The sequence below is a fragment of the Colias eurytheme genome, chromosome 12 (assembly GCF_061535395.1).
Source record: "Colias eurytheme isolate Ceu_HAF_F1 chromosome 12, ilColEury1 Martin Lab GWU primary, whole genome shotgun sequence".
NCBI classification, from domain to species: domain Eukaryota; kingdom Metazoa; phylum Arthropoda; class Insecta; order Lepidoptera; family Pieridae; genus Colias; species Colias eurytheme.
In genome coordinates this window covers 10802901-10824659 of record NC_142991.1, presented here as the reverse complement: position 1 = coordinate 10824659, position 21759 = coordinate 10802901, and the positions used below count along the sequence as shown (strand labels likewise).

Below are 21759 nucleotides of genomic sequence, written 5' to 3'. Positions count from 1 at the left end.
AAAGATATAAATTAATGAAATGTTGATCCTGAAAGCAATCTGCATTTTTTATTGAGCTAATTTGCGGAGTTAATTAATAGTAATCAATAATCATTAATCACAATCAGAAATTAAACACGTCATACCTTCCGTCATACATATCACATTTTTATTAAAGCGCCATCTATCAGAAATATAAATTTTGATTTTCAAATGCACCCATTCGAAAGTTTCATTTTAGTTTTAACCACAGTTTAAACCACGATTAACTGTGACAAAAAGTAGCCTGTCTGTGCCTAAGTTACTCTCTATTTCCAGCCTAGCTAGGTGAATTAGGTAATTTGTACACTTGAACAAAGCCAATGCAGTACCAATCGATTCACTGCATTGCAGGCATAAAGTAATACCGTGGGAAATTGCAGGTTAAATTACATAACGCTCTTCCCGGTTTCGCCCAAGTTGAACAGGGATAAAATCCAGCTGCAGTGTTCTCTATCTCAATTTCAAGTACCTAGTACACATGAAGATGCGTAGGAATAGACATGTCTTATAAGTTTATAACTATTCAAAATAAATAAATAGGCACACAATACATATTTTCAAATGTTTATTTCAAATCATCAAAAGCTTTTCAAATAGGGCCAGGGAAAGCTCCTTTCCCGCGCAATTCATCCCAGTGTTCAATCCAAAAATTGGGACAGATTGTTTCGAAATATCGCTTGAAAATTTTACAATCATCGACATCTCCAAGAAGTCGTGTACATTTGTAGTAATCGCAGTAATTATCGTAGCAGGCTCTGTAACAATGTATTTATTAATTAATGTAGTCAATGTTAAATAAATAGTAAATTATTTTGAAATTATAATAATCAGCTTTATTTGACTTCATTAGAAAATTTTATGGACAGAAAAAGAACGGGTATAATCTTAGAGCATTTGTAAGTAAAGTAGCTAAGTGTTAACTTATCGTAGGTATTTTTTTTATTGAAATCGATTATCGACGTCGGTTTTTATCCCACCTTTTGACCGATTTTTTGTTATTATATTACGGATATAAAATTAATTACCTAGGTAACTAGTTACCTAGGTACTTATATTTTTTTCAATTATCGTACGTATTTGTACTTCGAAACAATACCTATTTAAAATCTTAATAAGCTTAAAACCTTCATAAAAATATTCTAAGTAAGTTACTTAGGTACCTATATTATTGGCATAGGTACTTACCTGGTTTGATTTTGAAAAGGATATCTAGGATCGATTCGAAGCGTTCTAAATTCTTGATCACACATTTTGATAAATTTTGATTTCTATAATTTATAAAGCGATATCTAAGTAGAAATTATGTAAAATTACTTGATTCAATATCGCTCATGTCCAAAATTTGAAACAAAATGTTATAAAAATTTACTCTATTGTTAGAATTTATATTGTGCCAGTTTTACTGCAGTTGCTGAATAAAAAGTAGATAAAATAGTTTTTATACACGTTTTATACAAGGAATAGTTTGTAATTTTCTGTGGTAATTTTTCGTCTCTTCAAGGGAGGTTTGTTAGTCAAATTATTCATATAAGCAATAATATCTTCATTGAGAGCATCACAGAGCAAGTAGTATGAGAGCATTCAGCATTTGTATTGGAATTTGACAAGCGCCCCTACCGTGTGTAAAAAGAACTCGATGACGATAATCTAGAATGCTTTGACGATAGAATTCGTACTCGAGTTTCAGGAATGAAATTAAAGATATTGGGATAAAATGTTATTAATATTCGTAGGATCTCGGGGTTTAATAAACATATTTTTATGAAAAAAATCTTTATTAATCATAAAGTCAATCATAAAATGTATCTACTACCATTTTATAGACAAGTTAAAGGTTTTACATACGTATTTAACTAAGGGCAGCCGTACACGGACCGTTTCAAGCAGTTGAGACCGATGGCTTGAAGCCGCGACCGCGCGGTGAACTATGGACATTCATTCGCTGCCGTACACGGACTGCTCGAGCCGTCGCGACCTCTACAAGCCGTCAACTGTGCGGTTTATAGCGCAGTCAACGATCGACCGCTCGAGCAGTCCGTGCACGCGTCGCTCAGCCGTTAACTACTCGAGCCGCCCGTGTACGCCCGCTCTAATAGGTGCGTTGTGTTTTCTCAGATATTAATTATATCTGCTATAAAAGTGCAAAGTAATTTTTTCTAAGCCTCAAGTAAATTTTTGTAAATCATCATATGGATTGATTTCCGAAATATACATATATTCTACGATTTTTTTCATATATGTAAAGTATTTGAACACCGAAGTATTTACAATAAATAAGAACTATGACTATATTATATTAATATTTTAATGATAAATTATATTGGAAAAATATTTACATCATATGTAAAAAAAGTACATTTCATAATTTGTGTACAACTCAAATAGACATACTTAGTGTATTTTTGATAAGTTAGAGAAATTATAATTAGTGATTATTATCATTGTTGGAATTCTTAATAGTAGCTGTGGCGTATTGCTGTTGGCGAAGTAAGATGCCTAGACATTGTAAGAGACATTGCATGCTTGCTGCTGATGTTGCCTGTAACAAAAAATTAAATAATAAATTACTTTTCTTAAGCATGTTGATGAAATTTGGTTTCAATACATGATCTGCCTTTGAAATTGTGTATGAGCATGCACATGTTTAAAAAATTAATAGTAGGTACAATTTTATTGTTTTCAAGCAAATACCATCAAGAAAAAATATTATGATATAAACTATGTCTAAGGAAACTTTAACTAATCTATAATAAAACTCTTCTAACATATTATATTACTAAAAACAAATTTATTCTGTGCTAATAGAAAAAAAAGACGTGTGGCACTCGGGGACTGCCGCTGTAAAAGGGCTGATAGACGTACGAACTTTAAAATCGCGGTTTTAAAGTTCGCGTACTTACTCGGCTCGACGTCGGTGACACACGTAGAGCTTGGTCAGTAGCTTCTCGCGTGTCACCGATATCGAATGTCTCTATGTCATCAACAGAGGGAATTTTATGTTATTCAGGAATTAAATATAGACATTTTTAATTTAATAACCAGCACTTATTTTTAAGTAAATAGCATTCTAACAAAATAAATGTTAAAAAATTGAAGGATATTTTCGTTTTTACCATTATATTTTGAGGGTACTTTGTGCGCCGAGCCCACGCGTCAGGAGTGAAACTTCCTTGGCGTGATTCAAAGATACCTTCGCCAATATTCAATTATATTATATTCATTCATATTAATTATATTAAATTATTTTCATAAAACTAAAAGAAGAAGACGAAATTAGAAAAAGTGGGTGAAAAACTGGCTTACAAAAAGAGAGCGTTTATCCCACGTAAATTTGGTGAAGGAGCTACGATGTAGAAGGAAGACTTTCGTAATAATTTAAGGATGCCTGAGCCATTATATGATGAACTTTTGCACTTAGTAACACCTATTATAGCTAGACAGGCTAGGCTCGCGGCTCGCGGCGGTGACAGACGTGCGAGCGAAGGCGGGCTACGAGTAAAATTTCAAACATGTTGGATCGTCAACGAACTTACTCGACGGTTTTTAAGTACGCGTACTTGGGGTGACACACGAGCGAAAAAGGTCGTCGAGCCACAAGTTCGCGTACTTACTCGTACGTCTATCAGCCCTTTAAAGCTATTGCATGCTATGCCTTCAAGCCACACCTCCGTGCCCGTCGGAGTGGGGAGCGTGAGGCTTTCGTTACTAAATTTCTGGATTCGGTCCCCGCGCTCAAGGCCCGCGATAGAAGCTATGCAATAGCTTAATAATAAAAAAAGTTTACCTTAAGAAGTAATAAGTCTGGATCTGTGTGAGGGAAAGGTGAATCAGATGACTCAATGCATCTTGCTAGGGCTGCATCACTGAAAACATAAAAAACACATTTTTTTTAAATGTCATAGTTTATAAAGTACTAAGTACCGCCCGCGGCTTCGCCCGCTTTGTCTAAAACCTAATAAATTATATACTAAAACCTTCCTCTTGAATCACTCAATCTATTAAAAAAAACCGCATCAAAATCCGTTGCGTAGTTTTAAAGATTTAAGCATACAAAGGGACATAGGGATATAGGGACAGAGAAAGCAACTTTGTTTTATACTATGTAGTGATTATTCAATTGATGACATATCTATTTATTAATACTCTATGTAATCTTATTGGTATCTTTCACTTGTTTGTTCCATTCAGACAAGTCTACGTTTTCTTCTTTCTACAATGGAAATTTGCCTAATTTATTCATAAATATCGAGATATTATATTCAATACAGAAGATATCAATAAAATTTTTTTTCACCAGTTGATCATAGCTTATTTTAAAATTTGAAAAAACATACCAATAATAAAAAAAAACACCATAACATACCTTAATTCAGTAGTTTGTAGCTGTTGTCTAGCAGAAGCCATAGCATCATGTACAGCAAGTTGCTCTCTAGGTTGGAGGGGTGGGTTTGCTCCCATTGCCTGTGAAAATTTAGGTTTTATACATAAAACATTACAGATTTTACTGCGACTAAGTTTTTTTTTATTATTAGCCTTTGATCAGACTTTTGATGACATGTGTATATTATATATTTGGTAGGTTTTTTTCCGTTTTTGCGTGTCCGTTTACCAATTGGCAAAGGCCTCCTCCAATCTCTTCCATTCGGGCCTTTCTATGGCCACTCTACCCCAAGTTGTACCCGCTACTTGTTTGTGACTGTGACTAAAGTATGCAATAATATGAATGATAGGAATATGAAGAATATTCCATGAATTTCTTTGTTTTATCTGTGAGCAATATGTCATTAAGTACATACTGATTTTACTCATTCGATTTACAATATTATTAACAAATAATAAAAGCTTATTATTCTGTTGAAAATAAAATAAAAGTATAATTAAAATGAATCTACCTTATTGCAAAGAAATACCTGCATATAATACAGTCATATAGAACTTAATACACACCTTAGTATGGACTTCAGCGATTGCCCTCAAACCGTTCACCCACTCTTGACGTGCTCTTGCATCAGTGGCTCTCAGTTTCAGCATATCACCAGACGCACAGTTAATTGTGAACGTCTTGGAGTCTTCATCGCTTGGACATATAACTGCGCCCGCTAGATGTGCCTGGAATTTTTTAGTTACATTATAATCCTTATTACTTGTCTATTAAAGGTTGGATTATTTCCGGTTAAATATTTGATTCGATGTCCCCGAATTTCATTATTCTGTGCTGTTTAATCGATAGCTGGTAGTGGATTTTCTTAACAAACTGCTTTTCTTTTCCAACGAAAATGCGTAGTTTTTGTGAAAATTAAATTTTTATAGTTTTTGTAAATAACAAAAAAACACTCACTTCTCCTCGTGCAGGTTGTCCAGGCTGAACAGTGTCTCCAGGCCCATCAAATAGATAATATGATAGTACTCCGGTTTCTGGATCAACCGTGAACCACCTCTGTTGCCAGCCCTTTACCACATTTGTATATTTGCATAATTGTCCCGATAAGGGCCGGTGCGAACCCAAACACGATGCCGCTTTGATCATTTTAATTCAATGGAGTATTACTGCATTATTTAGATTAAAATATCGAAACTAAAGTCATAAATAGCCGCAAAAAATAAGCAAATTCTGAAGTGAACAATAATGAAAAATAGAAACAACAGCTGTCTATAACTCAACTGACATATTTTAAGTGTCAATCTAAGGTGTCAATCACAGATTATATATAGTAACTAGTTACTTGGTGTCAATAATCACAGATTACGACAGGAGTGCGTGTGGATTATAAATTATATTGTACGACTGTGTACACGAGGTGTACACAGACCTAGTACAACACTGTGTACACGTGTACAATATTTTTTTGCCACAGAAAAGTAAAAACATAATTTATTGCAGTCACGAAGCAGTCACATTGCAGTAGTCCTAGAACTTAAGCGGGTGATCCACTGGCGAGCAAAACCGCTGGTACGCTAACCAACTTGCGAGCCAAAGGTCTAAACCGCCAATGAACGATCTAAACCGTCGGCTCGTCGGCTCGCCAGTGGATCACCCGCTTTAGGAAAGGAAATAGGTACAGAAACAAGATGGATTGATTGTCAATTTTGCTATGCAGTTGATGAACGTTCTCACAGCGTTCTCCTAGGTAAAATAAATCAAGGTCAATTTTTCGTATCCTATTATATTGCACGCCTCATAAGCGAAGCGTTGAGGTGGGTACTACTGTCACTTCGCGCAAAACATCTGATTTTACAAACTTAAAATGTCTTTATGTATCATACATTGCACTTGTAAAGCGTCTTATTCACGGTCAATCCCCGACGTACGTCGGCTCAAGGCCGCGGTGCTGGATGTATCCTACTGACGATCGTGCGCGCATCAAGCATGGCTAGGGTTGCCAACTTTTATTTGAAGAAATAGAGTATATCTGATTTTAAAGGAGGTAAATAAAGAGTAAATAAATATTTTTAAAAATGTATTTTTTTGTACTTTTTGCAGTAACTAAGAATTTTTCATTATTTTTAAATGAATTATATGAATCCAAACATTCCAAATCTAAATTTATATATTTCAAGAGCTCATTTTTAATTAATTTTTAATGAAGCTCGGTTTCTCTCTTCCCGCCACTTCACATTCATGACCGAAAAGACTCTTTCAGTAAATGCTAAAGTGGCGGGAACAGAGAGTACATAGCTAATCATTTTTTTTAAACAAACAAATTCGTCAAGATATTTTTTTTTAAATAAATTGCCATTTTTCTGCAGTGGACTTTTGCATAAAATCTGTGTTATTCAACAATTCGCCTTGGAGTTCTTTTAAAATAATAACTGTCTGTCCATGTGTACAAGGTTGATCCAAAAGTGATAATTAGGATTTCCTGTGTACATAAAAATCAAAAATAACCGTTTCTTGCTTGCTCATGTACTCACTAAGTTATCACAAAAAAATCATATCAATAGGCCACGTTTCCAAGTATTTACATTAATTTCTGTTGGCAACACTAATCTGCTGTACGTCCGCGCTATTCACTGTCCATCTGCACGACGTTCGCGGTGGTGGGGGTGCTTGCTGGATGAAAAGTTGGTCGTGCACATCCAGCAAGGTAATAATAATAATTATTGACGTACGTCAACGCTATTCACTGTCGTTTTGCATCGTGCATCGTGTATGACCTTGGCGGGACGTACGTCAAGATGGACCGTGAATAAGACGCTTAAGATAATACATACACACACATATTAAGAAAAAACACTATTTTTAACTCGGAGCAATTAACAAGCCTGGAGAAGTAACAATTAATTGAACGTTTCTTATATAGTGGCTCTCTTTTATTCAATACCCTAATTAATGCGATAGAAAGAGACAACACCCTGTTATCGGCTTGGCATTCAAATCCTCATGTAGTCACTTTTTGTTCTAAAAAGGTAGTGCTTGCCACTTCGATAATCAAGATATCGATAAATAAAAAATTGAGTTATAAAATTGCTTGAAGATAATTTGTGGTGTAGGTTCGTATGAATCTTGTAAACCGCTATATAAACTTAAGTTGTTAACCTTACCGTGCATATTTATGAAATTTGTATTTTTGTAAAGAGACATAAATATCTTGATTTATGTTATGTTTAATTTTGAGTATTGAATATATTATTATAATATGTACCTTTTATGATGTGAGTGAAATAATGTTCTTCTAATCTTAAATAATGTTGCGGAGCTGATGTAATTTGCACGCCATTTATGGCGTTACGCCATTTATGGCATAATGTGTTGATTTTGCCTGGCCTGGATTTCGTATGGTGATACATATTTATAAAAAAATATTATTAGGTTGTTTTTAGGGTTTCATTTCCTTACAAATTAATAATCGTATCCTACTTATAAAGTCGAAAATATTTAAAAATGGATGTTTGTTACTCTTTCACGCAAAAACTACTGAATGATTTTTTTTAAACTTTACAATAATATAGTTTAAACTTTAGAATAACATATCAGATGGGATCAATCTTATAGAATCTTATAGAAAAATAACTCATTCCCATGGGAAAGAAATTGTTTGTTCCCTGAGAACACGTGTGCAAAGTCGCACAGGCACCTCTAGTTAAAAATAAATTGCTTCAAATAAAACAAATATACATTTTTTTTACAAAATTTTAATTTGAAACTTAAAAACCAAATTATGATATTTATTATTAAAAATACATGCCACCGTAAACTTGTAAAAATCATTAGTACATATATAATCTGACTCACAGAATAGGCATGACGACAGTATCCATAAATGATCGAATTAGTGTTTTTAAGGGAAAACGTATAATAAATAAATTAAAAATAGTGACTTAGAAATATTAAAAACATTAAGATTAACGAGATTATCAATAAAATAAAACATTGAAATTCTGCAGTCGGCCATTTTGACTGAAACACGCGTGACGTCACGTCTATGTAAACAACTTCGCGACAGGTGTATTTTGTTGTTATGAATATGTTGAGAATACGCATTTTTATTTAGTTTCTATTTTTTCACGTATGCTTTATCGACTCAGAACAGAAATATAATTTCGAATTCACGAATATGTGGTTCGGGTTTCTCTGCGTCAAATTTATACAATCATTTCATATTATTTTCTCGCTTTAAACAATCACTGACACTTTTTTGGGTATTATTTTTAAGTAGATAGACATTGCAATACTGCACACCACTTATAAACTTTGAAATTAGATTCTATAACACTTAATAATTAAATATTTGTTAATTTAAATATCGCTATGCATACAGATAATTACGTATTTACGTAAGAGTGACGTCACGCCTACGCCATGACACCTGTGAGCTGTTTTGGCACAGTTAATAAATATCTTTTGAAAAATGGCTTTCTTCTTTGTTAAATTTAAGTATATTAGCGAAATATAGGGGTTTTCTTGTTTAATAAACATATACACACATTATGGAAGAGGTTTTCAAAATCTTTCGTCATGCCTATTATAATCTATCCATAAATTGTTAATAGTATCCAAATTCCAAGTAAATTACATTGCCGTCCATTGTTCGTCTGATACACTTTTTTTTGGTGTGGTGTCTCGATTTTTTTTTATTTTTTTATTGTATGATAGAGAAGAGCTTGACCACGATCTCGTCTGATGGTAAGCTGAGATGTGGCCTATGATGCGCGCTTCCCTAGAAGATACCCGTTCACTCTTCGCTTTAAGACCCCCATATTGTACTCGTCGGTGAATACATACTCAGGAAGCATGTTCCAGTCTCTCGCGGTTCGAATGAAGAATGTCGATCCGAACCGCTTTGTCCGGGTACATGGAACGTCCACCATATGGCGATGCCTAGAGTCTGTGCGTCTCGGCGATCGATGGAAAAACGGGGATGAAGGAATTAAATCGATGTTAGCCAGAAGGGATTCTACATCTTAACGCGAGTGTGTGAACTAAAGGTTTACCCTGGTAGCGTCATGTGAAAGGGCATCCCCTCTTGACGGGGATCTCGAAACTCGGCTTGGACTGTCGCTTGAGTGTCGGACGGATTGATACACTGACTACGTTTAAAAAAGTTTATTGTCCTTTAAATAAGATAGTTTTATTTAAAAAGTTACGAACTCGCTCTTCGGGTTGTATCAGCTGTTTTGTCATATAATGTATTCTTAGTTTTAAATACTGCTCGGCTATGGCTTTTATCAATAATATCCTGTGATTATCTACATTCCATTGATTAATGCTATGTGGAACTAAATCTCCAAATAAACGATCGCAGTTTAGCAGTGTTTTGCTTATAATAGTTAACATATATTGTGGAAGTCCTATTTGTTTTAACCCAATGGATAAATATTGTTTTATAATTTTCTCTACAGTTTTACAGACTTTTATTACATCCTGTGAAGCAAATAATAATCCACCTTTGTTTTTAATAATAGTTAGTGTATTGTTTCCACTACAGTTTTCTAGGCTATCTAAACAAATTTGACAATACAGCACTTTTTTTATTTTACGTACGACGAATCCCGCTATATACTCTATTATTGTTTCGGCGAATTCAGTCAGTCGCGATGGATCATAGAAATAATCATGATCTTCAAATTCTACTTGTTGAGTAATATGAATATTATCATTCATTTTCTGCCTGTCGGTCGAAATATTTATATTACTGATATAACGATTAGACGACGAGCTTGTAAGGATATTTATTTCGCTCAGACTAAGGCAATTACCTTTTCCGTCGCTTTTGAATTGAGCGTGGACTAGCAATCGCTTATAAGCCGATATAAATTGGCGAACTGACGGATTATTATTAAACCCACCTTTTGCACGAATAGCGCCAAAAAAGAGTTCAAGGTGATCTTGACTGATCTTGTATGTAGTTAGATATTCAAAGTCTGATTTGGGCGAAACATGAAGATCGTATATATGTCGTATAGATCTTATACAAATGATAAAACCTAAGAACCCGGTTTTTCTCCTCGACTTCAATACCAGTGTAGAGTCCGCGAATCTGAGGTTTCTAATATACTTCTCTGCATTTTCAAAAAATTTCCATACATCCTCACAATTAAAGTCAGCGATTGGTCTTTTCCATCCTTTCGCTTTCATGGTGCGACTATTTAAAATGTCAAATAAATCATTGAAAACCCTAATAAACCTTGCTGTAGCTGCACTATTTTCAAAGCCCGGTATGTTTTTTTCACGACACATATCAAGAGACTCTGCAACAGATGCACTTAAAAGTTGAGTCGCTAATCGTACTTTCATTATTTGTTTTTGGAAAAGTACATGTTGTTTTCTCATTTTGTTGGCCGCATGAAACCCTTCTCTCATTTGTAACTCGTTAAGAGCTTGAATGTAATCCCATGAAATAGTATTTCCATCTTCATCGATCATTTGCATTTCTGCTAATGTGTTTCTTATAAGTTTTATGTTGTGGCACGGGTCAGGGTAAATACCTACCTCAGAATCTTGATATTTAAAAATAGTTTTTAAATTTTCTAAATCAATGGTACAACCTAAGTTTGTAGCCATGGATAAATTGGCTGGCAAACCATCAAAAGTCAAAAAGCAAAGATGGACATAACATTCTCGCAAAAGAGTGATACATTGTTTCACTAGTATACCTAGTTGATTTCCAGTTATGCTATCCACCAGAAAGAATCCGAGAGGAATTTTCCAGTTTTCATTTAAGCTTGTAAGCATAAATACTATTGCCTCTTTAGCTACAGGTATGTCATCACCTGTTAACCCATTACCAATATCAACATATCCGTAGTATTTTGTGCCATCCCATTCAATGATTTTTCTGATTGCCATGCCATCAATTATAAGTGCAGAGTATATTTTCTTACCATATTTTGTTTTCTGTTTAATAGTTTCAAAGGATTCAGCAGTGAAACCGGGCATGCAGTCTATAGTTTTGTACCATTTGGAAATAGTACTTGGATGGGGTAACGCACTATCAAACTGTTGCCTAATGTATGTGTATGCCCGAGGAGACAAAAAATTTAGAGTCACTGCAAATTTCCTTAGCTCTGGGCAATATTCTCGAGGTAGACTGTGACCTTTTTTTTTATCAATGTATCTTTGTAAAAAGTACTTATTTTCACCCCCAATAGTACTTAAAATCTGAGCTGTTTCATCATTGATAAAATTTTTGGATTTTAACTCATTTATTACATTTTCTTGTGATACTATTATGCGTTTTAATCTCCTGCACTTTTGCCGCAAAGCTTTTAACTTCTTCAGACGTTCTAAGCTTGTTTTAGATTGTTTTACAATAATCTTCTTAAGTTTTTTCTTCCGAGGAGTGTCATCGATGCGTATCTCTGTAAGTGATTCAGTAACAACGGATGGTGCATGTGAACTACTTGAAGTTGATGGTGCATCTAAACCAGGCTGAAGATTGCTGATACGTCGAAGTTTTCTCTGAGAATCGATGATTTTGTTTCTGGCTATCTTTTTAGACTCCTGGAATTAAAAAAGAAAATCACCATAAATAAAAAAGAGCTGGGCTATATATGAGTTGAAACGAAACAAAAAAGTAGGTAAATTATTTATAAGTAGTAACAAAAAGTGGTAACAATCCAACATAACCTTAAAAACTTCATTTGTAAATATCTCGAAAACTATTAATTTCCGCGCCCCCCCCCTTTACAGGGGAAGTTCCTAGTACCCACCCCCCCTCTCTCCACCCCCCATTACCCCTAAATTCCACGCCCTATAATGTACAGTCTTACCTTGTTTTTGGTTCTAGTAAAAATATAAAAATATAAAAGTGATAGATCACATTAACAAGGGTCGCATAACTATTTCTAATTTAATTGTGGATATATAAATTGACTTGATACAGTACCTTCTGTAAGTAAGTAGGGTAATGTTCGAATATGGTTGGCACAGCATCTCTGCAAAGCACTTTCCTTTTCTTCCCGTCCAAATAACAGTCTAATCCAAAATGTTTTGAACAAAGCCGAGAATATTTTGAAGGCTTCCAATTTGCCCTGTGTATAGCCTTAACCCAAACATCTTTTAACTTTTCACAAGCCGGAAACCTACAAATAACAATAATCCATGCTTAAATAACTTTTTTCTCCTAACCTATTTGATTTAAAGCAGTCATTGTCAAAGTACCTTAGCAAAGTACGTATATTTCGTTTCTATTAAAGTATCGATAATTGCACAACACTATGGAAGTAATATTTTGCATTATCTCTCAAAAAGAAGCTAATTATGATTTCATTTCAATGATCAAGGGTAGATAAAACATAGATGATTTGGAAAATAACGTAAATTCACTGATTTATAATACAATTAGCCAAAAATTGATCAAAATCACTAACCTGTGATATGATAAATTCCTATCTTCATCCGATTTCCCACTACTATGGCTTTTACAGCCGTAAGCAACACAAGCCATTTTATCTTTAGTCAATTTTCTTTTCTTATAATAACAAATTAAACTAAAACACTCGTTTTTCACTTCAAAAATAATAATTAAAATCACCATGCGTCCGTGACCAGACTGGTCACTGAAACAAATTGACATGGGCACATGTCATTTCAAACTGTCGAACTGACATATATCTGTCCTCTTTTTTCGCATGATATTTTGCCATAAGCCAAAAAGGCCAAACTAGTGCTTTATTGTTCAATTAATTGTTACTTCTCCAGGCTTGATAATTGCTCCGAGATTTTTAACGTTCATGATATTTTTGATGTCATTTTTGTTATTTAAACTAGTTAAAAAACAGTTTAAAAAAGTTCTGTCTTGGACGTCCGTGTGTCTGTATGTGCGGATCCTTTTTCTTGTTAACACGATAGCGACCGAAATACTTTACTAATCGAGTCTTTTTTTTTCTCTTACGCTTGAGTATGCTCAGGAATAGAACCCTTTCATTTTTCAGGGTCTGATTCGATGTGGTTTAGTTGTTATTAAATAAACAAAAATAATAATTAATAAATACATATTTATTAAAAAAAAATTATGAGGCGTGCACTTTTGGATTTTTTTCTTACTCTGTACTCGATTGTACTCTAGTCAGTTATTTATCTGTATCATTGGCGGACTGTCATCTGTCTATTACTCTATACTGTCTTATTGACACTTGACAGGCGTTAAGCCGTAAACACAATTATAGAAAAACGTATATAGCATATCCGTGTTGAACGTTAATTTCTAATATTTATGCCGATGTAACTAATTCAAAAAAATAATAAGAAGCAAAATGGTTATTAAGCTCGTGAAGGTAGATTCTACGGATGCTACTAAAATAACTCTCTCCATTGGAACCCATATATTTGGAAGGGGCAAACTTTTGAACGTAGTAAGTTTATTTTAATTTTCCCTTTAATGAAAAAAAAAAAAACACGGGAGAGAAATAAAAGTATTTAATATATAAAAACTTGTTATTCTATATGTTATAAAACTACCATTGTTAAAATATTGCAATGTATTATATTTTTACGACGTTTACTTAAAAACAAGTTATTACTTGTTTCTTATGGCTGGTTCACACTTTGATTAGTGTGAGTGCAGGTGATTAGTGCGAGTGCAGGTGTGTAGTGCGAGTAGTGTCCAATTGACTGCGAGTGCAGGTGATTAGTGCGAGTGCAGGTGTGTAGTGCGAGTAGTGTCCAATTGACTGCGAGTGCAGGTGATTAGTGCGAGTGCAGGCACGCTGCGAGTGAGGGGGAAGGGAGGGCGCGCGGGACGTGGCTACTCGCAGTCCACTCGCAAAAAAATAGAACACGCTTCTATTCACTTTACTACACAGCCTACTAAACACTCGCACTAAACAGTCGCTGTCCACACATAGTACTACTCATCACCTGCACTCGCACTAATCAAAGTGTGAACCAGCCATTACGGAAAAACCCATGTTTAATTGCAGGAAGATAAAAGAGTATCTAGAAAACATGGTGAACTTCAAGTTAAAGAGGATAAACTCATTGTGAAGGCAGTAAGTATTCATTTCGTTATTAAGGCAAATAACACTTACAAAGAAAAAAACTAGTTTGATTGCTTTTTATTTTTTATGTTGAATTAGGATATTTTATATTTTCAGCATAACTTAATTACTTGTATTAGGGTAAATATTAATTATTATAAAATAGATCTCATTTAAATTCTCAAAAATACAAGAAAGTTGAAATATCTTATTAAAAACTTATTAAAAAAATACTTTCTAACAATTTCCTTTCAATATTACAGCTACACCAAAACCCTTGCTTCTACAAAAAAGACAAAAGCGATGTACAGGTATTAAAATGTGATTGTGAAATTGAGTTATCCCATGGCGATAGATTTGGTTTATTGCCAGACTCGCTTTGGTTTGAAGTTATTAGCTATACAACAAATGATGAAGCTGCTATTGAAAATGAAGCTATAAGTGAACAGGAAAATATAGAAAATTATGACGAAACTGCGAATGGAACAGTGTGTAACGAACAACCAGAATCACCGGAGATTGACTTACGTAAGTTTAAAAGCTATGTTACTTTATGCATGTTGAATAAACTATGGAATTATATTTTAAGATTTTATAAATCTCTTCATTTTTCTATTTAAATGGGTACTTGAAAGAAAATAGACTGAATTTAAAAACACTTCTAGATCATATTCAATTCAATCAGTATATAAATTTATTGCAATTCTTACCAAAATAGTAAAAATCTTGACCTAGTTAACAGAATTTTATGTATTACAAGTAAATTTCGTCAATGAAACAACGGACCTTACAGAACAGACAAAGAGTAATGAAGACTCAAATACTACTGAAGATATAAATAACAAAAATAATAACACATCTGCAGACACAAATAGTAAAGAGAAAGACACTTTGGAGGAAGACACAAATACTAAGGAAAAAGATACATCTATGGAAGACACAAATACTAAAGAAAAAGACACTTCCAAGGAAGACATCAATAAAGAAATTGACACATCAGTGGAAGACCCACAAGCAACTGAACAAATGCAAGACGCACCAACTGTTGAAACAGGACCGGAAACTTCAGAAACAGGTATTGTATGTTTTGGCAAATTAATTAAATAAATAAATATTTCAGGACAATTTTCACACACAACACGATCTGATCCCATACTAAGCTTTCGCTTGTGTTATGGAAACCAGATGGCTGATAAACATACATATATAATTTTTAAATAAATACTTATATAGATAATTAACACCCAGACACAGAGCAAACATCTATGTTCATCACACAAATATTTGCCCCGGGTGGGAATCGAACCCACGACCTCTGGCTTGGAAGGCAGGACCACTACCAACCAAGCCAACGGTCATTCGATAGTCAATTGTTGGATACATGTAAAAAATCTTAAGAAAAAAATATGTGAGTAAAAAATGGTTGACTGAAAATTATGTCAAGTAAAATGAAGCAATATATGTGTTGCAGCTAAGTGGTTCATCAGTTTTTTCATTAAGAGCCTAGTCTATCTGTTTAACAGCACTGTTTAGATTTGATATTGCACATGGCTTGATTGCAAATTTTAACATGTTATATAAATATCGGCTTTGCTAAGAATTTAGCTGTTTCTTAAATCTTATGGCGACATATTCATATCTGTAAAACTAGCATTAATAAGATTTATTTGTATAATAAATCTTGTAATTCATAGACACAGAAGAACCAAAATCACCACAAAAGCGGAGTCATAGTCCTAAAGAGGAAAACGCAAAGAGAATCAAATTGGAGCCAAGTGATGTGAAACAGGAACCAGATGTTACACCAGGCACAAGTGATAGTGGGGTGAATATTATATAGGGCTTAAATGTTCAATTTAATACTTTTATTTTTAAGGAATAAATGTTGAATCTGAATGCATCCCGGTTCCTGCTTATATAAAGTCTTATGTAATAAAAATGAATCGCTAAATGTGTTTCTAAGCGTAAAAGTCGCGAACGGCTCGAACAATCATCGGCTTATTTTACGTTTGGTAAGGCACAAGGAAGAAGAAAACACGAAAAAGGGGCAGAACGACGTCTGCTGGAACAACATAATATTTTGCTGTTCTTTGAATGTCTCCAATACGCTACACGCCACGTAATATCGTGAAATAACTAATTATTGCTATAGGAAAATCAAATTGTCAAACTATTTTTGAAGTGAAACTTCTTTATCGGGGTTGGAAAAAAATTTAGTGTAAAATTTTTCGTTACGCGTGACATTTTTCCGTTACGCGCCATCTTATTCTTATACGTATTTCTGTAAAGTGCATATAGTAAATTATTTTTTGAAAAATAAGGTCATAAAGAAGTTTCACTTTTTACGTGTGTACACTAATACACGCACACATTTTTTTTATATTATTAAAGATGGAGGCAATCTACTTATAGTACGACATAAAAGAGATGAAATTAATTATTTTGGAACTAATTCGTTTTTCATAACCTGGCAACCCTGAATTGGCAATGTAGCTGTCAAGTTGAATAAAAATTTGTTGTTTTTTTCGTGAAGTGGAGAATTATTGAGATAAAATTGTTATTTAGAACAAGAAATTTAAATAAAAAAGGAGACATCATGAAAAAGGTTAAACGTAGCGGTGTCCGTGATGTGGTGTATAAAGTTTTTATTCGGTGTTTGTCCGAATTTCAAGCTGGAAATTTATTGACTGATTTGGAAAACGTTTACAAACGTACAGCAGAATATACCGGTGAGATTCCATTTATTTTTGCTCAGTACTTCGTAAAATAGAATATTCCATTAGTGACGAGTGTTTAATTTATGTATGTATGGCGATTATTACGTTTTCGCAATTTAATTTGAGGTTATTTGTATGTAAACAAAAACTAGTTTTTATAGTGCGACCAGCACAATTTGAGTCAAGAAGTTATATCCAATCCAACCAGCCTCAAATAAAGTACCTAGTTTAGATTTTACTACATAGTATAGTGATAACTGTTTTCATACAGCTATCTATCTATTAATCAATCAAACCATAAGAAAAAAAATCATATTTACTGTATCATATTTACAGATACTGAAGATGCCCCGTACCCTCTTGCCAGTACTTCGAAACAGAGTGATGATCAGTCCTTTGAAGGAGTAGAATATTTAGATTTTGATGAATTATATTAATGTACAAAGTTTATCTACAAAAAAAATAAAAATATGTGATTTTCAAATCGCCTTGTTTTTTTCTACCCGACGGACCCAGAAAGAGGGTAATGTGTTTGAGCTGCATGTATGCTTGTTTGTTTGTATGTTTGATTCTATGTGCGCCTCTGCAGTCTAAGCACTTGACCGATTTTTATAAAATAACTAATTCCAAATACATTTAAGTAAAATTTGACCTAGGTAGGTCAATTAAAATACTAATGTATTTTTGTCTTAAATTTACACTATTGCTACAATGAAACAATTATAACGGTTTAAATCGCGGTATTGATTTTAGATTATATATATAGATTTTTGGATTTTTATTCTATAGTATCAAGATCGCTTGCGTCGCAGTATCAGTGTTGCTATATGAGCGACGGTGGCGCCCTCATTTATTTTCATCTCTTTTGTGTCGCACTGTATATACTTATTTTATTGTACAACATCTACATGTTTTAATTACAGAATGCAAGTGCAAGCAATAATGCCATGCCGCCATCACCACAGAAGCCACAGAACAATCTAAGGGAGAGATGTTATTATGGGGCAAGATGTTACAGGTATAGGTAAACCAGAATCTGATGGCAATTAGGGAAATCAAAATTTTGAGTGTGCAACCCTAGGGAAAATGGACTGAACGATCTTGATACTGCTTATTTTTTATTTTGTCCTCAATATCATTACTCACATTACATAAGTGGACAATACTGTACTTAATAATGAGATATCCACTTAATATTATGTAAGTACATACTTACATGTATAATACAACTATACAATTATACAAATTTCTTTTATACAGGTAATACATATTATTATTTACACATACCTATATTTGTATATTCATTACCAGTATGCCATGTGAAAATATCGATATAATGATAATGTAGATCAAAACTGCTTATAATTTTTTATAAAATAAAATAAAAATAAAATAAAATTATGTTTATTTTCGTAAGTATTAACAGACACACATTATAAAATTGACTTGGACAGCTTGGACTTGACGAATAGCCGTATTGGAAACTCCTGTAATAAGTTTTCATAAAATTATATTCTAATCAACAAACAATATTATAGTTACCTACATATAATATTTTTTAATTTATAGTATCAAAACGGGTAAGTCCAATTTACCAATAAAATCTTTAAAATTGAAAATTGTGATGTGTTTGACCCTTCTTCATCGAATGTTTTTCTATACACATTATAAACAACACCTCTTGCTTGTGATCGCAGCGGCTTTTTCGACATTTCCGAAGTTTTTTTAGTCAAAATCCTAAAAATTATTCATCAACTGCAAAAAAGACAAATAATTTGACATCCAATTTGATAGTTGTCAAATAAGTTGCCACATAAAAATCTTTTATTTCTTAAATATAAATATGCCATCAGATTCTGGTAGACCTATAACTAAAATCTTAATATCATTTTCTAGAAAAAAAAAAGACGGGTTGCACTCCAGGAATGCCGGCAGAAGTGAAAACTTGATTATTAACGTTGAGCATGTTTGATATTTTGGAATGGTGGATACCGTCTTACGCTTTTTCGATCAGGTCACGTGTCCTGACGCGAGTTTAAGATTTTATACCCATTACAGAAAAAGTGCTCAACGCCGCTAAGGAAGTTTTCACTTCAAAAAAAAACGTATTGGTATGTCTAGTGACATACACCAGTTACTACATTAAATCCTTGATATCTTTTATCAGAACAAGAGTAAATTACAATTTTGTGTAAGGTACATTTTAAAATGTACTACAATCTAAATGATAAAATAACATGTAGTAAATAAAATTATTACATAATATATTTGAGGAAGTTCTTCTTCTGTTTCAAAGGAGATCTCCATAAGCATCTAAATAAACTTATACCTAAATAATTAAATAAAATACGGCAATATACGCTCTAATACAACGGTAATACAATTTGTATAGAACAGGAAGCTTATATCTAATACACTGGAGATTTCAGTATGAACATTAACTTGTAACAAGAAAATATGACGTTGAATGACGCCTGTATGTTTTTTATCCCTTTCACACCTAACTTGGCAAGTGGGTGTGAAAGGGATAAAAAAACATACAGGCGTATAATATAAAAGGCGCGATATTAAGCTTCTTGGTATAGAATGTTATATTTGACATTTCAGACGCAACCCGCTCCACATGGCCCAATTCAGTCACCCCAAGGACCCAGACTGGGGCACCGGGGACAAAGGGGAATGTCCCTATGGCGCCAGTTGTTGCAAACCGGACCAGAAACACTGGGACACACATAACCATCCGCCGGGGGTTTGCCGGCCGGCTAATCAAAGAGGTAATTATGAAGTTTATTTAAGTGGATTCGTGGTAGTATTTGTTGAACAACAGTTGAACATTATCGACGACGCGGTTGGCGCAGTGGTAAAGTAACTGCCTACTGAGCCGACGGTCCCGGGTTCGATCCCCGGTCAGGGCAAATATTTGTGTGATGAACTCAATTATTTGTTCTTGGGTCTGGGTGTTATCTATATATTCTGTATTTATTAAATATAATATTTATCGTCGCCTAGTACCCACAACACAAGCCTTAATTGAGCTTATTGTGGGACTAGGTCGATTTGTGTAATAATGTCCTATAATATTTATTTATTTATTATTTATTTTATTTATTATGCTATGTTCCTGGAAACATTTAACTAACATTTCTGGAGAATATTTCAACATGCAACTCTGCACGCAGTGTTGCCAAAAGCTTCTCAATATGTAGACACACCATTGTTGCTGAACAATGTTTATCACGAATTCAAGGCTTTCATAACAAGTAAAAATTTTGCTATACTGATTTCTTCGGTGCAATACTCTCCCAACCTCTAATTTTTACAAGTTTAATTTTACGCCAGTATTTAGAAATTTAAGACTTTTAGGGCCGATTTTTCAATGCTTGGATAAAACTTATCCGTCCAATAAAGTATTACACGATAATATTAAAATGTCATGTAAACTGTCAAATATGGGCAATTAGAATACGTTTTTAAAATGGTAGTTTTATACATTATTCGACGAATAAGTTTTATCCAAGCATTGAAAAATCAGCCGTTAAAGATTTAAAACGCGATTATTCATTACAAAGAGAAAATATTATAAAGTATAAGTATTTATTAATAAATAAGACAAACAAGTAGTTATCGTTGATATTTTTATTTCCAGTATGCATACAAAGAAATGGGAAAAACATATACATTAGAGCGAATACAGTCAATATATATGACGATCATATAGAGGCGGAAGATTCCGACGGGGACAGTGTCGATATAGATTATGAATACTAACAAATTACATAAAAACTAAAGATAACCCACAATTATGTAAAATTATAATTATGACATGGCAAAATCAGGAAAAATCTAAAAAATTAAATAATTGTCTGGCAGGTCGAAGGAAAAATAAGAAACGCAGATATAGTTCAAGTGAGGATAGCGATGGGAATGTTCAGAATTTGATTGTAACTGGGAAAAGGAAAAGGAAAACGTTACAACTGAATGTGCCTAGTTCGGAGTCTGAGACAGACCCGTGGGGATCTGATGCCACTGATGAATGGCAGCCAGAGTGATGTTTAAGTTTATCTGTTACCTCTTTTATTGATTGAAATAAATTATATTTTAGTACGAGGTTGTTTTATTAATTCTACTCTTTTTACTTGTACTTATTATAAACCATGTATAGAGCACTACACTACACTACAACAAAAAAATTTTAATGGTTACAGTATACTTGATATGTTTCGGCATTTCTTTTATATACCTTTTCAAGTTATTTCATAGACTCGGTTTTCTCTTATGAATTATTTTTTATTCAGAACTAGCAGTTCGACCCGGCTTCGCTCGTGGTACATGTTTATGTTTTCCTTCCATAAGAACCATCCTTGTACTTCAAGGAATATTATAAAAAAAGAATTACTTATCGAAATCGGTCCACCCGTTCACGCGTGATGCCGTGACCAAGTAAAGCAGGTTGTTTCATTTTTATATAATATATAGATAGAAATATTAACTAAATGACTTAGAATTATTAATAACAAAACTTGACAATCAAAGAAATAAAAGGCCACGTTCGTGTCGTAGCTGATAGTTGGCTGGCTCTCTTGTTTTACCATACAGGGTTACT

The 21759-nt window shown here is 33.6% G+C and overlaps 3 protein-coding genes across 4 annotated transcripts; 1 reads left to right on the top strand and 2 right to left on the bottom strand.

Annotated features, from left to right (window-relative positions):
- Positions 1 to 610: 610 nt before the first annotated feature.
- On the bottom strand, positions 611 to 1271 carry LOC149904250 (cytochrome c oxidase subunit 6B1-like). Its single transcript, XM_090107831.1, has 2 exons — positions 1207 to 1271; positions 611 to 776 (listed from the first exon to the last, which is right to left on the bottom strand). The coding sequence occupies exons 1-2, from the start codon at positions 1269 to 1271 to the stop codon at positions 611 to 613; spliced, it is 231 nt and encodes a 76-aa protein (XP_089963957.1).
- An 800-nt stretch (positions 1272 to 2071) lies between these two features.
- Positions 2072 to 5683, bottom strand: LOC149904249 (oxysterol-binding protein-related protein 11-like). The gene is made up of 5 exons (XM_090108216.1): positions 5360 to 5683; positions 4969 to 5130; positions 4385 to 4482; positions 3806 to 3884; positions 2072 to 2560 (listed from the first exon to the last, which is right to left on the bottom strand). Exons 1-5 carry the CDS (start codon positions 5546 to 5548, stop codon positions 2447 to 2449), a joined length of 642 nt encoding a protein of 213 aa, XP_089964342.1. The 5' UTR covers positions 5549 to 5683; the 3' UTR covers positions 2072 to 2446.
- Positions 5684 to 13609: 7926 nt separating this feature from the next.
- LOC149904248 (uncharacterized) lies at positions 13610 to 21260 on the top strand. 2 transcript variants are annotated; one of them, XM_090107964.1, is made up of 8 exons: positions 13610 to 13815; positions 14383 to 14451; positions 14703 to 14967; positions 15233 to 15514; positions 16134 to 16264; positions 18080 to 18174; positions 19764 to 19930; positions 21027 to 21260. In XM_090107964.1, the coding sequence occupies exons 1-8, from the start codon at positions 13717 to 13719 to the stop codon at positions 21203 to 21205; spliced, it is 1287 nt and encodes a 428-aa protein (XP_089964090.1). In that variant the 5' UTR covers positions 13610 to 13716; the 3' UTR covers positions 21206 to 21260. The 2 variants fall into 2 exon arrangements, with proteins under 2 accessions (XP_089964090.1, XP_089964091.1); XM_090107965.1 differs by lacking the exon at positions 21027 to 21260 and adding an exon at positions 20803 to 20929.
- Positions 21261 to 21759: the final 499 nt, after the last annotated feature.

Excerpts from the sequence above, each read along its gene's own strand:
- LOC149904248 (XM_090107964.1), top strand. The coding sequence starts at position 13,717 with ATGGTTATTAAGCTCGTGAAGGTAGATTCTACGGATGCTACTAAAATA. Across the intron at positions 13,816-14,382 it reads GGGGCAAACTTTTGAACGTA|GAAGATAAAAGAGTATCTAG; the intron begins GTAAGTTTATTT and ends GTTTAATTGCAG. Across the intron at positions 16,265-18,079 it reads CAGGCACAAGTGATAGTGGG|AATGCAAGTGCAAGCAATAA; the intron begins GTGAATATTATA and ends TTTTAATTACAG.
- LOC149904249 (XM_090108216.1), bottom strand. The coding sequence starts at position 5,548 with ATGATCAAAGCGGCATCGTGTTTGGGTTCGCACCGGCCCTTATCGGGA. Across the intron at positions 3,885-4,384 it reads CTACAAACTACTGAATTAAG|TGATGCAGCCCTAGCAAGAT; the intron begins GTATGTTATGGT and ends TTATGTTTTCAG. Across the intron at positions 2,561-3,805 it reads CAGACTTATTACTTCTTAAG|GCAACATCAGCAGCAAGCAT; the intron begins GTAAACTTTTTT and ends TTTTTGTTACAG.
- LOC149904250 (XM_090107831.1), bottom strand. The coding sequence starts at position 1,271 with ATGTGTGATCAAGAATTTAGAACGCTTCGAATCGATCCTAGATATCCT. Across the intron at positions 777-1,206 it reads CCTTTTCAAAATCAAACCAG|AGCCTGCTACGATAATTACT; the intron begins GTAAGTACCTAT and ends ACATTGTTACAG.